General features: G+C 44.4%; 1 protein-coding gene across 1 annotated transcript in view; it reads left to right on the top strand.

Moving 5' to 3' along the window:
- The window catches only part of SGK1 (serum/glucocorticoid regulated kinase 1), an 84,694-nt gene that overhangs the window by 29,726 nt on the left and 34,979 nt on the right, over positions 1-19,989 (top strand). The window contains exons 2-3 of the mRNA XM_033143824.1: positions 1,134-1,349; positions 17,109-17,184. Of these exons, the coding sequence (XP_032999715.1) occupies positions 1,134-1,349; positions 17,109-17,184 (292 nt within the window). The remainder of the gene's footprint in view (positions 1-1,133; positions 1,350-17,108; positions 17,185-19,989) is intronic.

Raw genomic sequence — 19,989 nt, 5'->3', positions numbered from 1 at the left:
CGGTCTCCTAAACCACAAAGATTAGTGAAGAGGGCAGAGCAAAGAGAGACAAGTTGGTGGTGGTGGTGGTGGTGGTGGTGGTAGTAGTAGTAGTAGTAGTAATATTTATACCACTCTGGGAGGCTCCCAACAGAATATTAAAAACACAATAAAACATCAAATGTTTAAAACTTCCCTAAACTTCCCTAAACATGACTGCCTTCAAATGTCTTCTAAAAGTGAGGTAGTTGTATATTTCCTTGACATCTGATGGAAGGGCGTTTCACAGGGTGGGTGCCGCTACTGAGAAGGCCCTCTGCCTGGTTCTCTGGTTCCTGCTTGGGAAGGATCTGGGGAGGAAGAGACTTAGGGAACTGTGGGTAGGTGGGAACCTTCAGTCTTCACAACTGCCTCATTGGAGCAAGGTCTACTGAGAAGAGTTGCTGTGCTCATTCAGCCTGAACTTCCCTTGTAAGTTTGTGACTGCCATTTGTTCCTCTGGAGAAAATAAAGCACTGCAACCTTTGATTCATTTGGTAGGGATAAAGCAGATTTGGAGTGAAGGTAACATTGGTTCAAGGGCCTGCAGATTGCAAAATTAGAATGTGAATGAGATGAGATGTCTTGAAAATGCAATATAGTTTTTAAACTGTAACACCCTATGCATGGGATCTCAGAGCAAAAAGCTACAGCAAAATGGCAGAGAGAAGACCAAGGATGCAGAGCAGGCACTTCCTTATCTGACCATCACTGCTGCCAAGGGTGCGCTATCAACAGAATGGGAAGTAATGAGGAGACCATTTAAGATAGCAATTGAACATAAAAGTTGTTACTCTGTGAGCTGAGTGAGACTAAAATGTGTTGAACTCGTTTAACACTTGCAGTATGTCTATTCTTAACGTATAAAGCCTCTGTAATGTTCTGGGTAGGGTGGATTTGTGCATTCTCCCTCAAACAGACTTTCAGACTTGTCATATATATATATATATATATATATATATATATATATATATATATATATATATATTCTTCTGAGCCCATTCCAAATGTTAGTCATTGCCATCTGATTATCCACATGTGCTTTGCATTAAACAGCCTGTGTCAGAAAATACGCAGGGCAGATGTTAAATGGAGGATTTGTTTTATGTTTACAGGTACGAAGATGGATTAAGAGCCCTATGGTTAGCATGGAAAAACATCAGGCCAGCAGCCTCAAATACCCGGGGTCCACTGTGATGCATATACCTCAAGGGGAGCCTGACATTGAGGCTCCGTTATGTCAGATGTGCTTCGGTGATCACGCTTTTCCAAGAGGGATTGTCCCACAGGACACGGAGTCGTGTTCCTGGGAAGACCACAGAAGCTGCAAAGTAAGCAAGATTCTTCTTCACTTCTCACGCCACGTGCAGTTCTCCCCTGTGATAATAACATACCGGTATTACACCTAGCTTTCTGTGGGGGAAAGGGCTGCAATTCATACATTCAAGGGTGAAATGGGGGTCCCTCTAAAGTGGTATAAGCTAGAGGAGATGTGAGCTGAAAGCCCCATCTAGTGCATGTGTTGACTTTGTACAGAGGCAGGGGGCTGTATCCAATGGTTAGGTGGGTGGAAAACAGCTAGTGCAACCCATAATCCCCTTCCCTCCTCTCTCCTTTGTATCACCCCTGATTTGATTCAAGGGAGTTGGGAGCCCACCTGAACAGTGGAGGCTGTGCCCTATGGAGCTGCCATGCCAAGGAGGAAGGATATTGCTCCAGCAGCAGCTCCACTTGTGCAAGATCCCTCTGCTCAACGTTTGACAGTTTCCTCTTTCCACTGAAAACCCATATGACAGAGCCCTCACTGTTTGGAGCCTTCCTCTGGTCCTCTGGGGAGGGTTTTTTGTGGGGGAGGCTTGGGTCTTCAGGAGAATGAGAAACAGGAAGATTGGTTGAGCAAGTTGCCTTCCATCTGCACAATGTAAGAACCTAAGGGCCCTACAGAGTCAGGTCAAGTGGAAGCCCACAAGCAGGACCTGAGTGGTACAGAGCTTTCCTCACTTATGACTTTCAGCAACTAGTATACAGAGGCATATGACTTGAGAGTGGAGGGAGAACACCATGACTAGTAGCTCTTGATAGCTGGATCTCTTCCATGGATTTGCCTAATAAGAACATTGGCTATACAACCCATGCTGCCAAGCTCCTTGCAATGCCCCCTGTATCACCATCCATTATCTAAGTAATTAGTGTGGAACACTCTCCATTTATTGAGTTAGTTTGGGAGGGATCATACTTCAGTGGTAGAGTACTTACCTGTCATAGAGAAGACCCTGTGTTCAATCCCTGGCATCAGTAGCATCTTGAAGCCAATGTCCATACTGGACTGGGCAGGACAGTGGTAAGGTCAGGGCTCCTCTGACACAGCAGTGGCATTGTCATTGGCTGATGCGATGTGGTGTCTGAGGTCCAGGAGAGCTGCTGCCAGGCAGAGTAGACAATACTGAACTGGACCGACAAATATTATGACCTGGTTTAAGGCAGCTTCAGATACTTCTAATGGAGAGAAGTCGAGACGTCCATCACCCACTCTTATTTTGTTGCTTCCACGGGTTCATTTTCCTGGCAATTTTGTAATATGTCATGGGGCCTTATGGCAGTTGTCCATCACAGATAGTTGTGTTTGGCAGAGCCAGCCAAATTGTTTCCATCATAAAACTGGTCTACAGATTCAGAAAAAGCATATGGTGCAGGCAGCCCTCACAGCACCATTAATCCGTTAAAACTGACTTGGGGAAGTGACTGGGGGTGCTTGATTGATAGTAAGGTCCTGCTAGAGGCCACTGGAAGACCCACTTTCCCATGTGCTTATTTATTACATTTATATACTGCCTTACCTCCAAGGAGCTAAAGGCAATGTACATAGTGACACACATACACCATTTATCCTCACACCCACCCAGGAAGGAAGGAAGGAAGGTTATGATGAGAGGGAGTGGACTGGCCCAACGTTGCCCAGTCAGTTTCATAGCTGAGTGGGAATTTGAACCTGGCTCTGAGCAGTCTTAGTCCAACAGTCTAACCACAACACCACATAAACCGCTCTGAGTTTTGTTTTGTTTTTTGTTTTTTTAAAAAGGAAATGTAGCATTCAGTATAATAACCTTAATAAATCCGTTTAATAAGAAGCCAGAAGGCAATATGCTGCAGCAGAAGCAGCCCCAGCAAAAAGAAGATTCCAATATAGCAAACCAAGCCAGATTATTAAAATTGCATCTGCTTCTGCACTGTGGATTTTGGCAGCCAAACAAATCCAGGTTTCTCAGACAGCAAAATTCACATTGTGGACCATTCAAGGCACGAAAGGGTTACAAATCTCCTGGTGTTGTTATGAGAGGAGTTTTTAAAAAGATACTTGAGAACAGTAATAGCTCCACATTAGAAAAAGAAACAGCAATAGGTGAATAAAAATGTTGGCAATAATATTTTTAAAAATCTAATTCTTCTTCAGAAGCTGAGCTCCAGTGATGACTTTCCCCTAAAATATGAAGTTTGGACCAAATGATTAAAGAAATAAAAGACACTTGTGTAAATTATTATGCCAGTTCTAAGACTCAGGCATGTCAAAGCCTGCTGCACAAAAAAGCCCCAATAGCTGATTTCCATTACATTTGCACATTCATATGGAAAAGATTTAGCTGAATGGAGATTTTCTTCACCCCTCTTTCCTTTTGCTAAAGGCAGCATAGAGATGTAGAGATGTTTCGTCAGCAGGGGGGAAAGCACAAAGAGGAGAAGCCATTCCACAATCTTGACACAGTTTGAAAAGGTCACTTAAAAGCACACTATGCGCACATAGCAGGATATGCACATAGGACAGCCCAAAGGATTTGCTCATGAAAGATTAGCAGGCAGCGAGCCTTGGACATCCAAGGACTAGTATTTCGAAGTTAAGGGTTTGCACGCTCATCCAGAGGCATGGCAGCTGCTGCCATCGAAGCACAATCCTGCACCAGCGTAGCATGTGCAGACTCAAGAAAGGAAGTGTGTCGGTGCAACTAATGTCGTGGCTCTTCTGCACCAAATGGGCACCTTGCAGGGAGGGAGAGAGGGTGCTGATCACCAAAACCACAGTGTGTGCAAAGGAGCAAGGGAAAGCGACAACGGGGTGGGAAGGTTAAACTATCAGCCTTGCCCATGTGTTTGGAAATTCACACACACTACCCTTTGGTGTAGGGTTGCCTCATGGGGAAAGCGGCTCCCATACTTCTGGGTGTGTTTGTGAGGAGGGCCTCCCTGAGATCTGCTGTGCTGGCAAATCCATTCTTGAGAAGTGGGAGACATGAAGGGTGGCCGTATGAGATCATTCACAGAGCATTCAGCGAGGGCCCTGTAGGATTGGTCCTCTGTCATTTTCATCACTTACTTTGAATATTGGCATACATTAGTATCCATGTACGTGTACACTAAGTGCATGTTAAATTGTCCTGAGGTTCCTGGTTGTCTTGTAAGTAGGGTTGCTATGTGTCCTATTTTTCCAGGACACATCCTCTTTCTCAGGGGTAAAATTTGAGACAAATTGTGTTTATTTGTTTTGAATGGCTGTCATAGCGTCCTCTTTTTTGCTCTTCAAAATATGGCAACCTTACTTGTAAGACAGAGTATATAAATCCGAAATAAATGAAGTGTTGGGGCTGTGTTTGAATAGGCAGCATTGCAGGGATCGAACTTGCAGCTTCAGTGACTCTGATCTCTGCCATCGGCTACAGAACAATCGTGTTCCAAGCCCACAATTGTGTCCAGCCCATGCCCATCTGGAGTGCATTGTTGGATAGGAGGCGTCACCAGACCAGCATTTCTGGCACAGATGATTCACCTCCCTGAATTAAAATCATTTTGCCTTCTCTAATACATCACCCTTGCTTTTGCTCTCATGTGCAGTTTAACCCTCAAGTGCTGAACTGGGAATGTGGGAGGTGCTCAAACAGACACACCTCTGACTAGGTTAAAAGGATTGTGATTTTTTTCTATTTTATTCCATGTGAACATTGCCAATTAAAGCATGTGCTGCCTCACTCGACGCTTGTAACCTTAACTTTCAAAACAAAGCCAAGCACACATTACATAACAAGGGCAACTGAAAATAACCTAGCTTTAAAAGAGCTGGCACAACAAGTTTGAATACCAGTTTTGCTTTTAGATGAATATTCCCTCTTCTCTCTCTCTCTCTCTCTCTCAAAACTGGCTGTGCAACTCTTGGATTAACATGGAAAACACATAAGCCCTTCAATAAGATTTTCTCTGACATACCGGTTAGTTGTGCTGTATTGATTTATTGATTTGCTTTGTCGCTCACCACAGAAATATTAGTATAAATAGAGCAGTTTTAAATGATGTTGGCAGGAGAAAAAAAGAAAATCAAGTGTGTTGTTTTAATTCTGTTTTTAGATTAATAGACCTAAAGACTTCAAAAATAATGAATTCCAAATATTTTTCTGATACATCAAACATTTCTCTTACCCAATAAACAAGATAAATCTGTTATTGTCTGTCAAAAAGACTCTAATAGTACAACCCTGTTCATGTTTTCTAGAAAGTAAGTCCCGCTATGTTCATTTGTTCCTTGGTAAGGATGATTAAGATTGCAACTTTAATTGGTGCAACTTATTAACACCTGTAAGGTGCTGCAGCAGCAGGTGAGGAATCAGAGCAGTAGCAGTGCCCTCTCAGTGGCAGTGCTGCCAATATTGGGACAGAGATGTGAGGGGTAAGGCACAATTATGCCATGTTGGGTGATCTTTCTAATGCCCTCATCCCTTCCCTGCCCCAGTGAATGTAGCATGACTGTTGTGGGGAGGATATTGCTGCTGCTTCAACGCTCTGCTCATGTGCCACTGTTTGGTGAGGTGTCATTTAAAAGCAGCATTCATAAGTACCCGATCATATTTTTGGACTTAGCCCAAAGTTGCCTATACAGTGGTACCTCTGTTTGCGAATGCCTCTGGTTGCGCACACTGTGGATTACAAGCTCCAGTAACCCAGAAGTGGCCACTCCTCATTGCAAACTTCGCCCCGGGATGCGAGCGGAAATCACACGCCAGAGGCACACACGCAGCAGGAGGCACACTTTCGCTAATGGCACCTCGTGTTACGAGTGGTTTCCGGTTACGAACGGACCTACCACTGTAGATGAATGTTGGACCCAATGCTTCCTTGTTGCCCCAGATCTGTCAGCTATGTGGTCCAAAGTTCTCTGTGGTGTCTCAGGCTGGGGCTTCCGAAAAGTTGAGCCTATGTCTATTGGAAAACTCAATCACTTTCAAGAGAAACAAAGGTCTGCTGCGATATCACGGGACCTCTTGTGTGCTTGGTTTTGTTTTGTGTGTGCTTGGAGACTGACATAGCTGATGACCTTACATTAAGGTTATCAGATTTTTTTCAATGAATCCGGGGAAACTTTTCAACTTCAAGTGATTTTGTTTTGTTGTTGTTCAGTCGTTCAGTCGTGTCCGACTCTTCGTGACCCCATGGACCAGAGCACGCCAGGCACGCCTATCTTTCACTGATTTGTAAATCCAGGGACTGTCCTCAGGAAATGGGGACATCTGGTAACCTTACCTTACATACAAACAACATTTCAGGTACTGAGGGGTGGGGAACGGACGTACAGCCTGCCCTGCACCTTCCAAGCTAGACTTGGGGCCCTCAGGAGCAGTAGTGGATGACATGGCATGGAGACACTTCTCACCTGGCCTTCATTTGGTTGCATCACTGCTGCCAACCCAGAGGCAGAGGGGAAGGCAGTGGTGCAGGTGGTGTGGTGCTAATGCATTGGCAGACTGGAGCAGCGCATCCCCTTTTGCTGCCTGAGGTGACATGAGGCACCATCCCCGCCACTGCCATTCTACCAAAGCCTTGCTTTCTGGAGTCGAGCAGCGGTGGCAGCTTCCAGTGAGACCTCATAATAGTTCTGAGAGATCTAGCCAGAAGCTGCCACTTTTCCTCACTTCTCCAGCAGTGGCAGGGGCGGGTGGGGCACCTGTGGGGACACTTCCCCATGCCTGAGGTGGCTGCCTCAGTCCACCTCATAGGTAGGCCAGAAGCAATACTGGATTGGCTCTGCTGGTATGCATTTGCAGCATGCCAGCCTCACCTCTCCCCCTCTGAGCAGAGGCCAGGTGAGCAGGCAGCAGTGCCCCACACCAGTATCTGCTGCTGTGCAGGAGCAGTGAATGATATTGGCCCTTCAGCCAGCATTGAAGTAAGCTCCAAGTGCCCATCTGATCAGCTTCTGTATCAGGAATGGAGGAGATGGCATCTTGCCCTTTGCTTCAGGCACCAAAAGATCTTGAACTGGCCCTGCATACAAATGCCTGTAACTGTGGCCTGATTGCCCTTTTGTGAGGTTGAAAAGCTGCTTCAGGCAGAGGCCACTGAGAGCGAGGGAGGAGTTGTGAGGCCACCCACTGTTTTTCCTGCTCTCAGTTGTCCCCTCTCTAAGTGGCTCTAAGAAAGGTTGGGGGGGCGGAGACTGTATTATGTAAGCATTTGCATGAAATCTAACAGTGGATGGACAAATGTAGCTCAGAAGCCTGAAAGCAGCACCTTCTGAAGCCATCTTCTGATCTTTGTCCACTTTATCTTTGTACGGTTGGCATGACGAGTGACCTGGTAGAGAGTATGGAGGCACTCACTGATAAAATAATTTTGACTATTTATACACATGTCGTCCAGTCTTAAAACCCAAAAGCAGATTTTAAAAATAACTAAATCTGCAGTTGGGAGCAATTAGAGCATGGGTATTTCAGCATCCCTAATTTTAAAATCCAATAGCAGCTGGTTTGCAAAGTGTTTGGTTTATGTGGGTTAGCAAAAACCAGAATCATCCCTTAAATTGTGAGCCAAAATTCTGAAATGGAAGCCATAGCTTTGGCCCATTTCCTAAACAGTCACTTCTCAATGACTAGGTTGACTGGCTATATAAATATTGTAGTGCTGTGATTTCAGTGGAATCTAGACTTGATATTGTGTGTGTATATACCTAGGGGTGTCTGTAGTGAAGTGAGGGTCGTATTTCTCTGCTGATATGGACTGCAATCTAATATCACTACTCTGTAGTAGCTTTTCGGATTTGAGTGACTCTTCCATAATAAGAGCCTGTTTACAAAAATAAAGAAATGTCCTGGCACATTATTTGATTTGATCAAATACGGATCAAATATTCATACCTTTCAAGCGGTGATTCAGAGGCTGAAATGAAAAGAGGCATTCTCTGATATCTTAGTCCTGGCCCATGAGGTTCTGAAAAACTAAGAACCAGCATTTTAAATTTAACCCAGAGGCCCAATCCCCAGCTGGCACTAGAAGAACTGAATATGCTCTTGGCTGCTAATGTGGCAGCCTGCATTATTTGCAACATGTGATTCATCTTCAAGGGCTGCCCCATGCAGAATGCATGACAGTAGTCAGTCCTTGGTGTAACAAAGCACTGATAGCTGTTGAGAGGTCTTCGCTATCCAGAAAGTGACATATCTGAGATATCAGATATAATTGATTTTTAAAACGAGTTTTTGGCCATTGCTTCTCCAAAAGCATCAGTGGATCCATTAGGCTGCCCAAGCTAAGTACCTACTTGGACAGAGCAGCAAATACAGTACAGAGATAGCAGGTATATTACTATGCCCAGTCTTTCTGCCATTCTAGTGCCTTATCATTCTTAAGAAGAAGATAAGGAGTTTTTATTGCAAAATCTGAGTAGTTTGGAGAGAGGATCTTCTGTGAGAGCAGGATGTTTGTTCTGATTATTAAATCGAAATACCATATCTGCTTCCATGGTTTCGTAATGGATTGATATAGGGTTATTACGAAAGTTAGTCAGAAGAACTGAACACAAAGAGTTTTAAAATGAGGCATGGGGAAGGAGAGCCAGCAAATGGGAAGGCTAAAATTATATGTAATTCCAATGAACATCATCAAACTGTGCGGCACACAGCTGGTGCTCCCCCTCTTCTCCCCTTCCCCAATTCTTGATGACAGAACAAATGTCATTCCAAGGAAAGCTGGCAAATCTTTGGTATGACTCAGATCTGAGACATGATAGGTCATGCGCCTGCTATGCAAATCAGCAGTGACTGCACTCAAGCATTATTAAACCCCACTTGACTCTGTTCAAGGGCTCTGAGGCATCATAGGCACAAGCAAATACCACTGGTATGGGTTGGATTGCTGCCTCTTCCCAAGTGGAAAAGTAAAGAGGGCAGCACTAATCTGGAGAGGCAAATTTAAGCATGTGGGAATTAAGGGACGTCCATTCCTAAACCCTGAATCTGAATTTGTATGGGGCCCTCGATGAGTGATTGTTTAATATCCCAGGGTGGTACCCAGAGTTAGTCATAGTAAAAGCAGACCCATTGAAATCAATGGAGTCGGGCAAGTGCATTAATATCAGTGGGTCTTCTCCTTGTGAGATTTATCTGGGCATCACCCATGCCTTTTATTGTGGATTAATCACATCAGAACACACACACACACACACACACACAAGCAGTGTTTGAAACTAATGAAGGAGAAAGCTTCTAATTAAAGTTACAAGGGACCTTTGCTGATTTGGATTTACATCTAGCTAAATATTATAATGAAAGTTGTTGGCCATCAGGACAGAAAGTAAGAGATAGTATAGCACTATTGTTTCTATTGCCTACGTTTGACTCAAACGTCAATTCCTGACCAGGGTATCAGGAGAAGGGGGGTGGCATTCTTCAGCTGCTGCTTTTCTTCCAACAGCAACGGTTCTATCCAAGAAACCCATTGTTTGTGACACACAGGGGCGCAGGAAAGGGGGTGGTGGGGGTATGTCCACCCCGGGTGCCCTCCCTGAGGGGAGTGACATTCGGTGCGCCACCCACCCATGACTCTGAAGCCTACCCTGAGCCGTCGGGGTAAGGGGAGAGCTGCACCGCTTTGCCGGCGGCATTCCCCCCTCCCCCCTTTGTTTTGACAGCTTGGGGGAGGCTTGAGAGTCACAGGCGGGCGGCGCACCGAATGTCCTCCATGGGAGGCTCGCTCTGTCCCCAGCTGCAGGGTGCGCGCACTGCTCCGGGCACCTGAGTGGCTATCCCATGCCTGGGAGGGCACCCTCCGCGCCACACACCCCTTGAGAGCGCGCCTGCTCTGGGCAGCATGGGCATAGGCTCCACCACTGGTGACACATTCATGATTTGAAAAGCAAGGTCTATGTTATGCCCAACACACAGCCATTTAAATGACCATTCTCTGTTCACAAAATTGTGCCCTTGGCCAGGTTCTTAATAACTTAATTATTATGCATGAACAAAAGAAACATGTTAGGAAGCATTAGTTTGAAGGGGCGAGGCAGTGCTTTTCATGTGCCTCTTATTGTATCAGAAATGTGTTTCTGAGTTGCCCAAGGCAATTCTTTTTGACATTTAATGTCAAAATGTCAACATGCCAAAGTGACATGAGATTGTGATCTGTTTTCTGTCGAGAGGTTTTCAAAAATGAAGAGTCACTGGTATGGCATTCTAGTTAAGTTGTGCAAGGACCGGAAAGGTGCAACACTGAATTCCACTCCATGACATTTCACATGCTGCTGCTGCTGCTGAGGATCAATTTGAGCTGATCAGCATATTATAGGACCAGTCATTGCAGAGTAAATAAATACAGAATGCAGACAAGAACTTTTGGTAGTGTGTAATAAAGTGCCAGAGCCCTCAGGCAATGATCCTTGGATCTTGGTGTAAGAATAAGCATCCTAGAAGTGTCCCTGTATTCATCTGTGGAATTCTGGAGGCTGTAAGGAGCTATATCCATACTATTACTATTACAGATTTGGGATACCAGAGTTTGGGGGTACAAAAGTGCCCATAAGTCTATAAAGTTAGTGAACGTTAGAAATTACTGAATGCTATAAATTACTAAATGCTTGGGGTCTTCCCCGGGGTGAGAGACAGCTTAAAAGTGTAAAAATGCAGGCTAAGCTTGTTTTTCAGGGTATAGCCTGGGTTGTCATTAAGCATGACAAAGGTGTTGATAGCCATCAAAGGAAGATGCTTGGGTCTATGGTAATGGGAATGTAATGTCACACATAAAAAATGCGGTCCTTCTAAAAAGAGAGAGAGAGAGGTCTGGAGAAGGGGGGCAAGCAGAAGGGGGAGTGTTGCATTTTGGCAAGGTGTTCTGGGAGGAAGGAGGGGAACAAAAGAGAGAACTCCATGCAGTGCTGGCTGGAGGAAGCTGCAAAGAGAGACCAGAGACCAAGACTGGCTGCCTCTGTGTATTATACCTTTAAGAAGAATAGGGGGTTATCTCCTCCCCTATCAGATATATAAGACAACAAACTCACCCACGAGTAGGAAACACACAGAAAACACAGGAAAACTTTCTCTAAGGTGAGGAAACACATAACCTTGCACTTTACATGTACACAATTTAACGGGAGATATGTAACAGTTGTTCTTATCCATGATTTACAGACGCTACATCTTCTCAAGAATCAAAGAAATAGAAATAGAAATAGAAATAGAAATAGAAATAGAAATAGAAATAGAAATAGAAATAGAAACCATATATAGATTCTCTTAACTCCATTCAAACTTTTTCACATTTCGCACTCCTGGATTTTTCTAAGACTAAGTGTTAAGTTTTGGGAAGGCATCTGACAATGGAGTACTTGTATGTAACATGGTGGGAAACTGAGTACTATCATGCCGCTGAAGACTTAACAAGCTCTTCTGTCACTCGTCAATACTATGTGAATTGTGGAGTGATGCTAAAGCTAGCCCAAGGCCATCAGAGAGAGAGAGCCTGCTGGAAACAAGCTGTGTGCTACTCAACTGGCAGAGAGGGAGGCCTACCAGCAGGGCAGCACTTTCATTGCTGGACCCCACCCCCTGTACACCTGCAGAACGCTCTGCAGCAGAGCGCCTTCTGGTGCAGTTCCAAAATGGAGTACATTGGGGCAGCCAAGGCTTTGCAGGATCAAAAGTCCCCTTATTTTCTCGACACCCGTCCAAAGTAGTTCCTAACTTATGCCAGCCCTGGAGTGGTGCAGTCAGCTCACAGCTTCTTCTGTATGGGCTAAACTGGGCTTAGTGTGACCTGTAGCTCAGAATGAACTCTGAATGTGACCTTAACTTTTTCAGCCCTAGCCAGTAACTTTTAGAAACTTTTCCACAGGTTTGATTAGCACATGCAACATCTGTGCAAAAGCTCGTGTGCTGTTTTATCTGTACACCTGCCTGAGGCCAGCTGCCTATACACTTGCATGGACATTGTGCTTTTCAAACGCCAGTCACTTAAATCAAGGAAGTTATCTCAGTGGAAAATCCCAGTGCATGTGAACTCGCTAAGGAGACTCCCACTTTGCAATAGTCTCATCTTTGGCAGGATTTTTGAAAAGATAACATAGTTTACCCATCAGTGATTGCCCCACTGTACTCAACATAAAATGTCTGTGCAAATAGTAACATCTTAACGTGTTGCCAAAAAGAGTCCCGTGTCAGCACCAGTCTTTTACCTTTGGGAGGTCATTCCAAAACTGGGCAACAATCACTGCAAATGCCCTCAGTGAATCCATAAAACATATTTTCTACAGACGGAACTCTGAGCACTGACTCAATATGATAGGTCATTTCAACTCATTCAGAGACTCAATAACCAGTATTACTTGGTCACTAAGAACATCAAGAGAGCCCTGCTGGGCCAGGCCAAACACCCATCTAAACTAGCATCCTGTGCTCACAGTGGCAAACCAGATGTAGCTCAGTTGGTTACAGCTTGGTGCTGATAACGCTAAGGTTGCAGGTTCAATCCCCATATGGGACAGCTGCATACTCCTGCATTGCAAGGGGTTGAATTAGAACAGAGCTTTCCAAATCCTCAAGGTCCAATCCAACTCTACAATTCTATGATTCTAGCCTATGGGAAGGCTGCAGGCAGGATCTGAATACAATAACATTTTCCCCACCTATGATTCCCAGCAATTGACATTCCGAAACATGCTACTTAACCAAGCAGAAATCCCTACAAAAACATTTCCCCCTCCAGTCAGGGCCCAGGGCTTGTATCTACATGGTTGACCAAAAATTGTACTTCAGGTGCTTATTCCTCAGTCTGTAGTGTAGGGGTGGGGAACCTGTGGCCTTCCCATTGTTGCTAAACTCCCAACTCCCATCAGTCCCAGCCAGCATGGGAGCTGGAGCCCAACAACATCCAAAGAGCCACAGAATCCCCATTTCACAACAACAATCTCTTCCATCCCGGGATTAAGGACGCATATTTGGAAGCAGGACTGAAAATGTTCCCTGGCAGCATCTGATGCTGATGGCTAAACATGTTGACATCCCTGAATAGGCTGCAGCCATGTGGAAATGTGGTGCTGGCTTCTAATAATATCAGGGTGGGGGTTTTTTCCCTGAGAAAGTGCCACTACCAGTATGGTGACAAACAATGCTGGTAGAGTAAAATCAGGTTTTGGTAGACATGCTGTGGAAAAGATTTCAGACATTGGGTGGTGTTGTGGCACGCGTTCTCACATACCCATGTCCCTCACTCCTTTGGTCAGTGTTCAGCCATTACATGGTTGGCACTGGCCCTCCTGGTTAAGTATGTGGGTTGAAGCATGAGATCAGAAGTGATGGTGCATAATTTCCAAGTCTTCTTCAAAGATTGGTCCTGGATGTAGTGTTGAGGCTCAGAGAACTGCAAGTGCTTCTGCTTTTCTACCCAGGAGATGTGGAAACTTGTGTGAGATAGGAGAAACAGGAAGTGTGAGACAGCTGCACTTCCTGTTATCTCTGCAGCAACATCATCCATGAAGCCACTGTCAGCTACAGCTGTCTGAAAGAAGCTAAAGATGTTAAGGTTTTCTACTGGCTTTTCATTATCTGTCAAAGATTTATTCTTCTGTCAGCAGCTGTGGTATTCATTTTTATTTATTTATTTAGAAGATTTATATTCTGCCTTTCAAATTATAATCAAGGTGATTTACAAGCAACAGATAATAGTACCATTATCCCAAAACCCAGAAATACATACGCACAGAGACACGGAAACTCAGCAGCCCTTCGTCTTACAGCCAGGGATTACCCAATTCCTTTTCTTCTTCTTTTTTACCTGAGGCAAATGACAGGACAGTACTCACCATTCTACGTACAGAAACCAACCAAACTGGCAACTGAATCTTACTTCAGATTCAGCCCATTGCACTAGTGGAAGTCCTTATGTGAGCAGGACCAGTTAGTTCAATCCGGCCCTAAGGATGGGACATCTGAAGGCAGCAGGCTAACTTTGAGGCCACAGAGTAGCTCTGTCCTCCAACACTTAACAACTGCTCCCCATCCCTCAGCATCTGTTGCCCAAGGTGCCCTGTTCACATGACCAGTCCTGCTTCCAGTTGATGGGTTGGGCGAGAGCACATTTTCCTTCTGTTCTTAAAGTCAGCCTGTCAAAGACCAACATCCTGGGTCATGACACTGCCAGCACCCCACACATCTGCACTGATGACCACATGCTTGAGATGTACATGGTTTTGTCTCCCTGAGCTCCACCATAACTCATAACCTCTCCATTGATGCTGAATATTGATGCTGAGTACTGAGTAGTATTGGCAAGGCAGCTATGGCAATGGCTCGCCTCTCTGAAAGGCTATGGGAGAATGTGATGCTAATGACCAATACCAAGATGAAGGTCTGCCAGGCTGGTGTGTTGAGCATGCTGCTTTATGGTAGCGTGATGTGGGCAACTTACAACCCCCAGGAGCAACGCCTCACTGCCTTCCACATGCCCTGTGTCAGAAAGGTTTTGGGCATCACATGGCAGGACAGAGTCACACTCCTGTCTCAAAGAAACTGGCTGTAAGCTTCTTTGGGGAAGCTTCTGGCAGCAAAGTGCCCTATAATTTTAAATCCAATATTAAATATAAGTACTGGTATGGAACTGGTAAGAATTTTCCATGAGTCACTGTATTCTGCCAAACATTTCTTATTCCTTAGGTGAGAATCATTAAAGCCAATCAAGTGAATGCTTAAGCTCCTGTGTTCTATTTCTGTGGGTCAAAGTGCAACATACCCGGGAAACTAGAGACTCCGAGTTCAGTGTGTAAATGATACAATAGACTGCACAGGGCTTTTGTCTCCTGATCGCCCATTGTCTTAACTGGTGCTTTAAAATATTTGACTACTTTCAGTTGTTATCTGCCAAAGCTTAAGTGTGCCAAACAATCAAAGAGACAAAAAGACCCAGCCATTCCTATTAAGCAATTTGTCTGATTGTCCAAATTGACTTAGTCTAAGCAATATCAAGAGAAATCTAAGCAGGTACACTGGGAAATGCCATTTGAGTGCACGAAGAAGCCATGCAGAAAGCTCATGTTTTCTGGAGCAAACCTTTTCAAGGAACAAAAATTGAAAGAGCAATAAATGCAACAAGTGGGCAAGTTCAATAGGACAAGACTTCCAGCCAGTTCATATGGTCTTCAATTATTGGGATGGAAGAAAAGCATACCCTGGTCACCTAGTGGGGTGGGATAATAAAATCTACTTTAATCTCAGCCAGAATTTCACAACAACTGTACATCAAATTTGTCAGTTAAGGACAATGGCGCTACAGTCCCAATTTTATATTGTACAGATAGCTTCTTGCAATTTTCTTGTTCGGGGGCAGAATGTAGTGTGGGAAGAATTAGCATTCATGAATCAATGCTGCATTGCCTTTTTTTTCAACCTAGTCATAAGTAGACCATTGGACAAAATATTTCCTCACTATTTATGAAATTCATGTACTGTCCACAGAAAGAGTTAGTCTCAGTGATATGGAGACTGTTTGGTTTCATGTCTTGAAAGCACATAAATATGCTTCCCACCTGATGGTTGATTATATAAACAATATTTATGTCAAATTTTACACCAGTGTAATTTAACAGTACTTTTCGTCAATGTGCTTTCCTAGCTTTAGTATTTAGAAGATGCCGGTATATCTAGATCTAGATCTATCTCCCACAAATCTGACACAGGGAATTCCCAGATGCAGGGTCTCTCGTATTTAGGTCCCACCCAAAACCCTTAAGTTTTTTTGTGTGTACACACTTGTCTCTAGGAACCAGACTACACTGTCCCAACTCTTCAGAGCAGAGTGCAGGTACACCTTCTGAGGATGTCGGATAAACTCTACTTCACCACCACACAGCAGCAATACTCTTGGGGAAAGAAGGGGCTTCTCTGCCATCAGTCATCACTGTGGTGGGGTGGGGGGTGCGACCTACTTTATTGTCCTCTATTTGAAGACCATCCAATGCTAGACCTTTTGTTTGAATAGTTGTTTGGTCCAAGTCTGACTTAATGATAAGGAGCCACAAGAAGTGAGAGCAGTGGCCTTGAGGTTGCCCACCAGGGTTGCAGATGAAGCAGGCACACATTTTCCTAGCCTTCCCTGCTATGGCAAGATTTACCAGATTTAAATTGTATAAATCATTTCTACATTTGCATCTATACATAAAGTAGCATTTGTTGTTGTTCAGTCGTTCAGTCGTGTCCGACTCTTCGTGACCCCATGGACCAGAGCACGCCAGGCACGCCTATCCTTCACTGCCTCTCGCAGTTTGGCCAAACTCATGCTAGTCGCTTCGAGAACACTGTCCAACCATCTCATCCTCTGTCGTCCCCTTCTCCTTGTGCCCTCCATCTTTCCCAACATCAGGGTCTTTCCTAGGGAGTCTTCTCTTCTCATGAGGTGGCCAAAGTAGAAGTAGCATATGCACACTTAATGCAAATCTGTGTCCCTGTTATGATCCTATTTTTGGTGATGTGTATAGTGACCACAACTAAGTCTTTCGTTTACACTTTCCCTCCATGAACAACTAATGGGAATTTTTCTTTGCCAGAAGGAGACTAGCTGGATATGGGCAGGCAGTCTGACTGACAGGGCTGAGATAAGATTCTACCTCAACACTGTGTAAAGCAATCTCATAAACTTTACATAGAAACTATATCACAAAAATATAGAGACCACACTTCAATGCACACTTGTATACAATACACTGTATACAATACACCTGTGCATTTAAAAGGCTTCTTTGGAGTAGAAAAAAAAGTTTCAGATGTTTCAAGATACGTTTTGTTCCTTCTGCTTTATAGGTGAACGAACTTTACAGTAAAGAAGATCTGTTGGCTCAACCTGATCAGAGAACTTTCTGGACTAATGATGACTCAGGTAAGAATTTAGCAAGTAAAGGCATATCCTTCAGGATGCTGCAGTCAGTATTATTATTGCACTGTTTGGGTGTTTTTTTTTTATTTTAAAAAAACCTGTGCAGTAATATTCATACATTGCATCCCAAACTAACACATTTTCTTCTTTTTTAAGTGTGGTGGAAGGATTGAGCCTGCAAAAGAGGGTTTGCATTGAGGGTTCAGAATAAGGATGGAAAAAAATCCCTACTGGATCAGACAAAGGGTGTCTCTAGTGCAGGATCCAGTTTCCCACAGTGGCCAACCAAATGCCTACAGCAAACTCTGCCAGATCTGAGGCCTCTTTCCACGCGCTCCACAGTAATTGATATTCAGATGCTTTAATATTGGAAGCAGTGCCCAGCCACCATGACTACGAGCCATTGATAGCTTTATTCTCTGTAAATGTGTCCAGCCTCCTTTTAAGTTGGTGGCCATGCATTTTGTGGAAGAAAATTCCATGCCTTTGTAAGACCATAATGGGCTCTTGAGCTCTTGAGCGGTGGATTCAGGAACACGAAGAGGCAAAAACCATGCAGGTTCAACAGGATTTATTTTGAGTTGCATATGCAAAGCAAAAGGCACAATCCAAAAGTTGGACTGAGCACTGAGAGACTGGCGCGTATTCCTTATAAAGACAATACAGAAACCGAAAATAGAAACCGAAAATTGGCTCAAGGTTCACATGTTCCCTAGGAGGGTAACCTCCCAAAGCCTCCCCAGTCTGGGAATGTGTACCTGGCAAGCTTTGAATGTACTTGGCAGGCTTCCCAGAAATATAGCAACATAAGCAACAAACAGTCCCCTATTGTATGCTGAAGATTGAATCTATTCATAGGGCATGTGTGTGTGCCTAATCAGCAAGAAAGCATAACTTCAGTTAACCGGCAATAATACTTATTGCATTAGATAGGAAATACAAATGCATAAATCAATAATACCCATGCAGGGGGATGAGTCTACTAACTAGGAAATACCTTACATCTTAATGGACTGAATATAATATTAATACAGCAAACAGGAGCCAACTCCAGCTGCATTCCTCCTGTCTGCTCAGAAAGCGCATACATCCCGTCCAAGGCTGAGAGCCCCCCCCTTGCTCACACAACTCAGAGCTGCCCCTCTCCCAAAGACCCATAGGAACAATACACAAATATGCAATCAATACATACCAATACATGTAAGGATACGCAACTCCAACAAGCCTGATGCCTCCAGTATGATCAATCAACAAGACCAGCTCTTAAGCCCATTAAAGGCTAGCCACAATTAATATTAACGGCACATTCCTTAAAAGGGGCTTTCCGTCCCCCTCTCTCGTGATGGTGTTTCTATGGTAACAGCCAAGGTGCTATTTCTGTATTAACAGGCCATTGTTTAATTCCAGATCGTGCACCGTTATCTAAACCTTGAAGCTGCTGGCTAGTTTTGGCTGATTTCCCAGAAATAGTTGAAGAAGCAACATTAGGCACATTCCTTTTCCAAGGTCTCTGCCTCTAAGAGACTGTCTCTCTTAATATTCAGCAATACAGAAAAATTATATTTTAAACAGGTTAGAAAAGCAATTAAGGCATTTATAATCAATATGGGATATTTAGCTATTTGAACTGTCCCCTTCATTCCCTCCTTTTCTCTTCAGACAACTCGGACTTCACAGTACGAGTTCGTCTGACGGATCCTCCTGAGCCAAACTGCGATACAGGGTCATTTTATAGGGATCAGTTATCCTTTGCACAGAATCAGAAATACACTTTTGGACACATTGGGCTAAACAAGGGGCCATGTAAATTGATAACAAAATAACAAACAGATATGGTCCTCGGCCATAGGTATAATGGACATTGCCAGGAGACCAACTGTGAGCCACTATCATGTAGCACCTTCTCTCCATTTATAGGGGTAGTAACATCATTAACTTTCCGCAATGGTATGCATGTTCGTATTTAAAGGCAGTCAGGTTCAATGGGATGGGTATCAAAGGCATTTTCCACCTTTTGCATCTATGGGGCCTGACATGTGTACCGAGCAATTTCCCTTCTGGTTCCTCCCCACAACCTACGCTCCTGTAGGTGCCTCAATAGGAAAAGAAATACCACCACCATGTAAAGTATAGTTAACATGATGCTAACACCTAGAAAACTCAGTGTATTCTCTCTTTGCGTGGTGTTCTCGTGGGGCATCATTTCTCGGCCCTCCACCTTTGGGGATCAACGTATAGGCCACACGTACCACAGGAAGATTTCCTGCTGTTGGAAGTATTCCAAGCAGCTTAACTACTGTTTCTTCCTGACCCTGGGTTCCTGGAACCTCCACCTGAGGGAGTGACCCTTCCATTTATTGACGGGGGGAAACTGACTTGCACCGTACACACCTCCTTTCTAATTCCTGACTCAGATGGTCCTGGTATATCGCTTGGCCCCTGTGGCTATAGCGATTCCTGTAAAGCAATACACCTCGTGTGTGATGCCCACCTTCCGGATTAGGAGGAACGGTCTATGGACCCACTCCTGTTCCCCAGTGGCCCTATAGGCCCTGCCTTGACTGGTTGGACAAACCAATGGCAGCACTGTCCTGCTGTCCAACTGTCCTGATACCGTTCAGCTGCTGATGTTTCCCAGTTTCTTCTGCCGTGCGTAGAGGTGCCAGCTTCCCGGGTGTGGCACCAGCAGGGCTGTCGTCTCGCGGACATCGAGAAATAATCAGGAATCACTGTCCAATCTGCTTCAACTTCCTTCACACGCGGACGGTGGACCCACGGGATGGTACCGGTAACTTTCACTGTCGTTGG

Source organism: Lacerta agilis, chromosome 3 (assembly GCF_009819535.1).
Source record: "Lacerta agilis isolate rLacAgi1 chromosome 3, rLacAgi1.pri, whole genome shotgun sequence".
Classification (NCBI taxonomy): domain Eukaryota; kingdom Metazoa; phylum Chordata; class Lepidosauria; order Squamata; family Lacertidae; genus Lacerta; species Lacerta agilis.
Note: the sequence above shows the minus strand (reverse complement) of the source record. Positions and strands in the feature narration are given on the sequence as shown.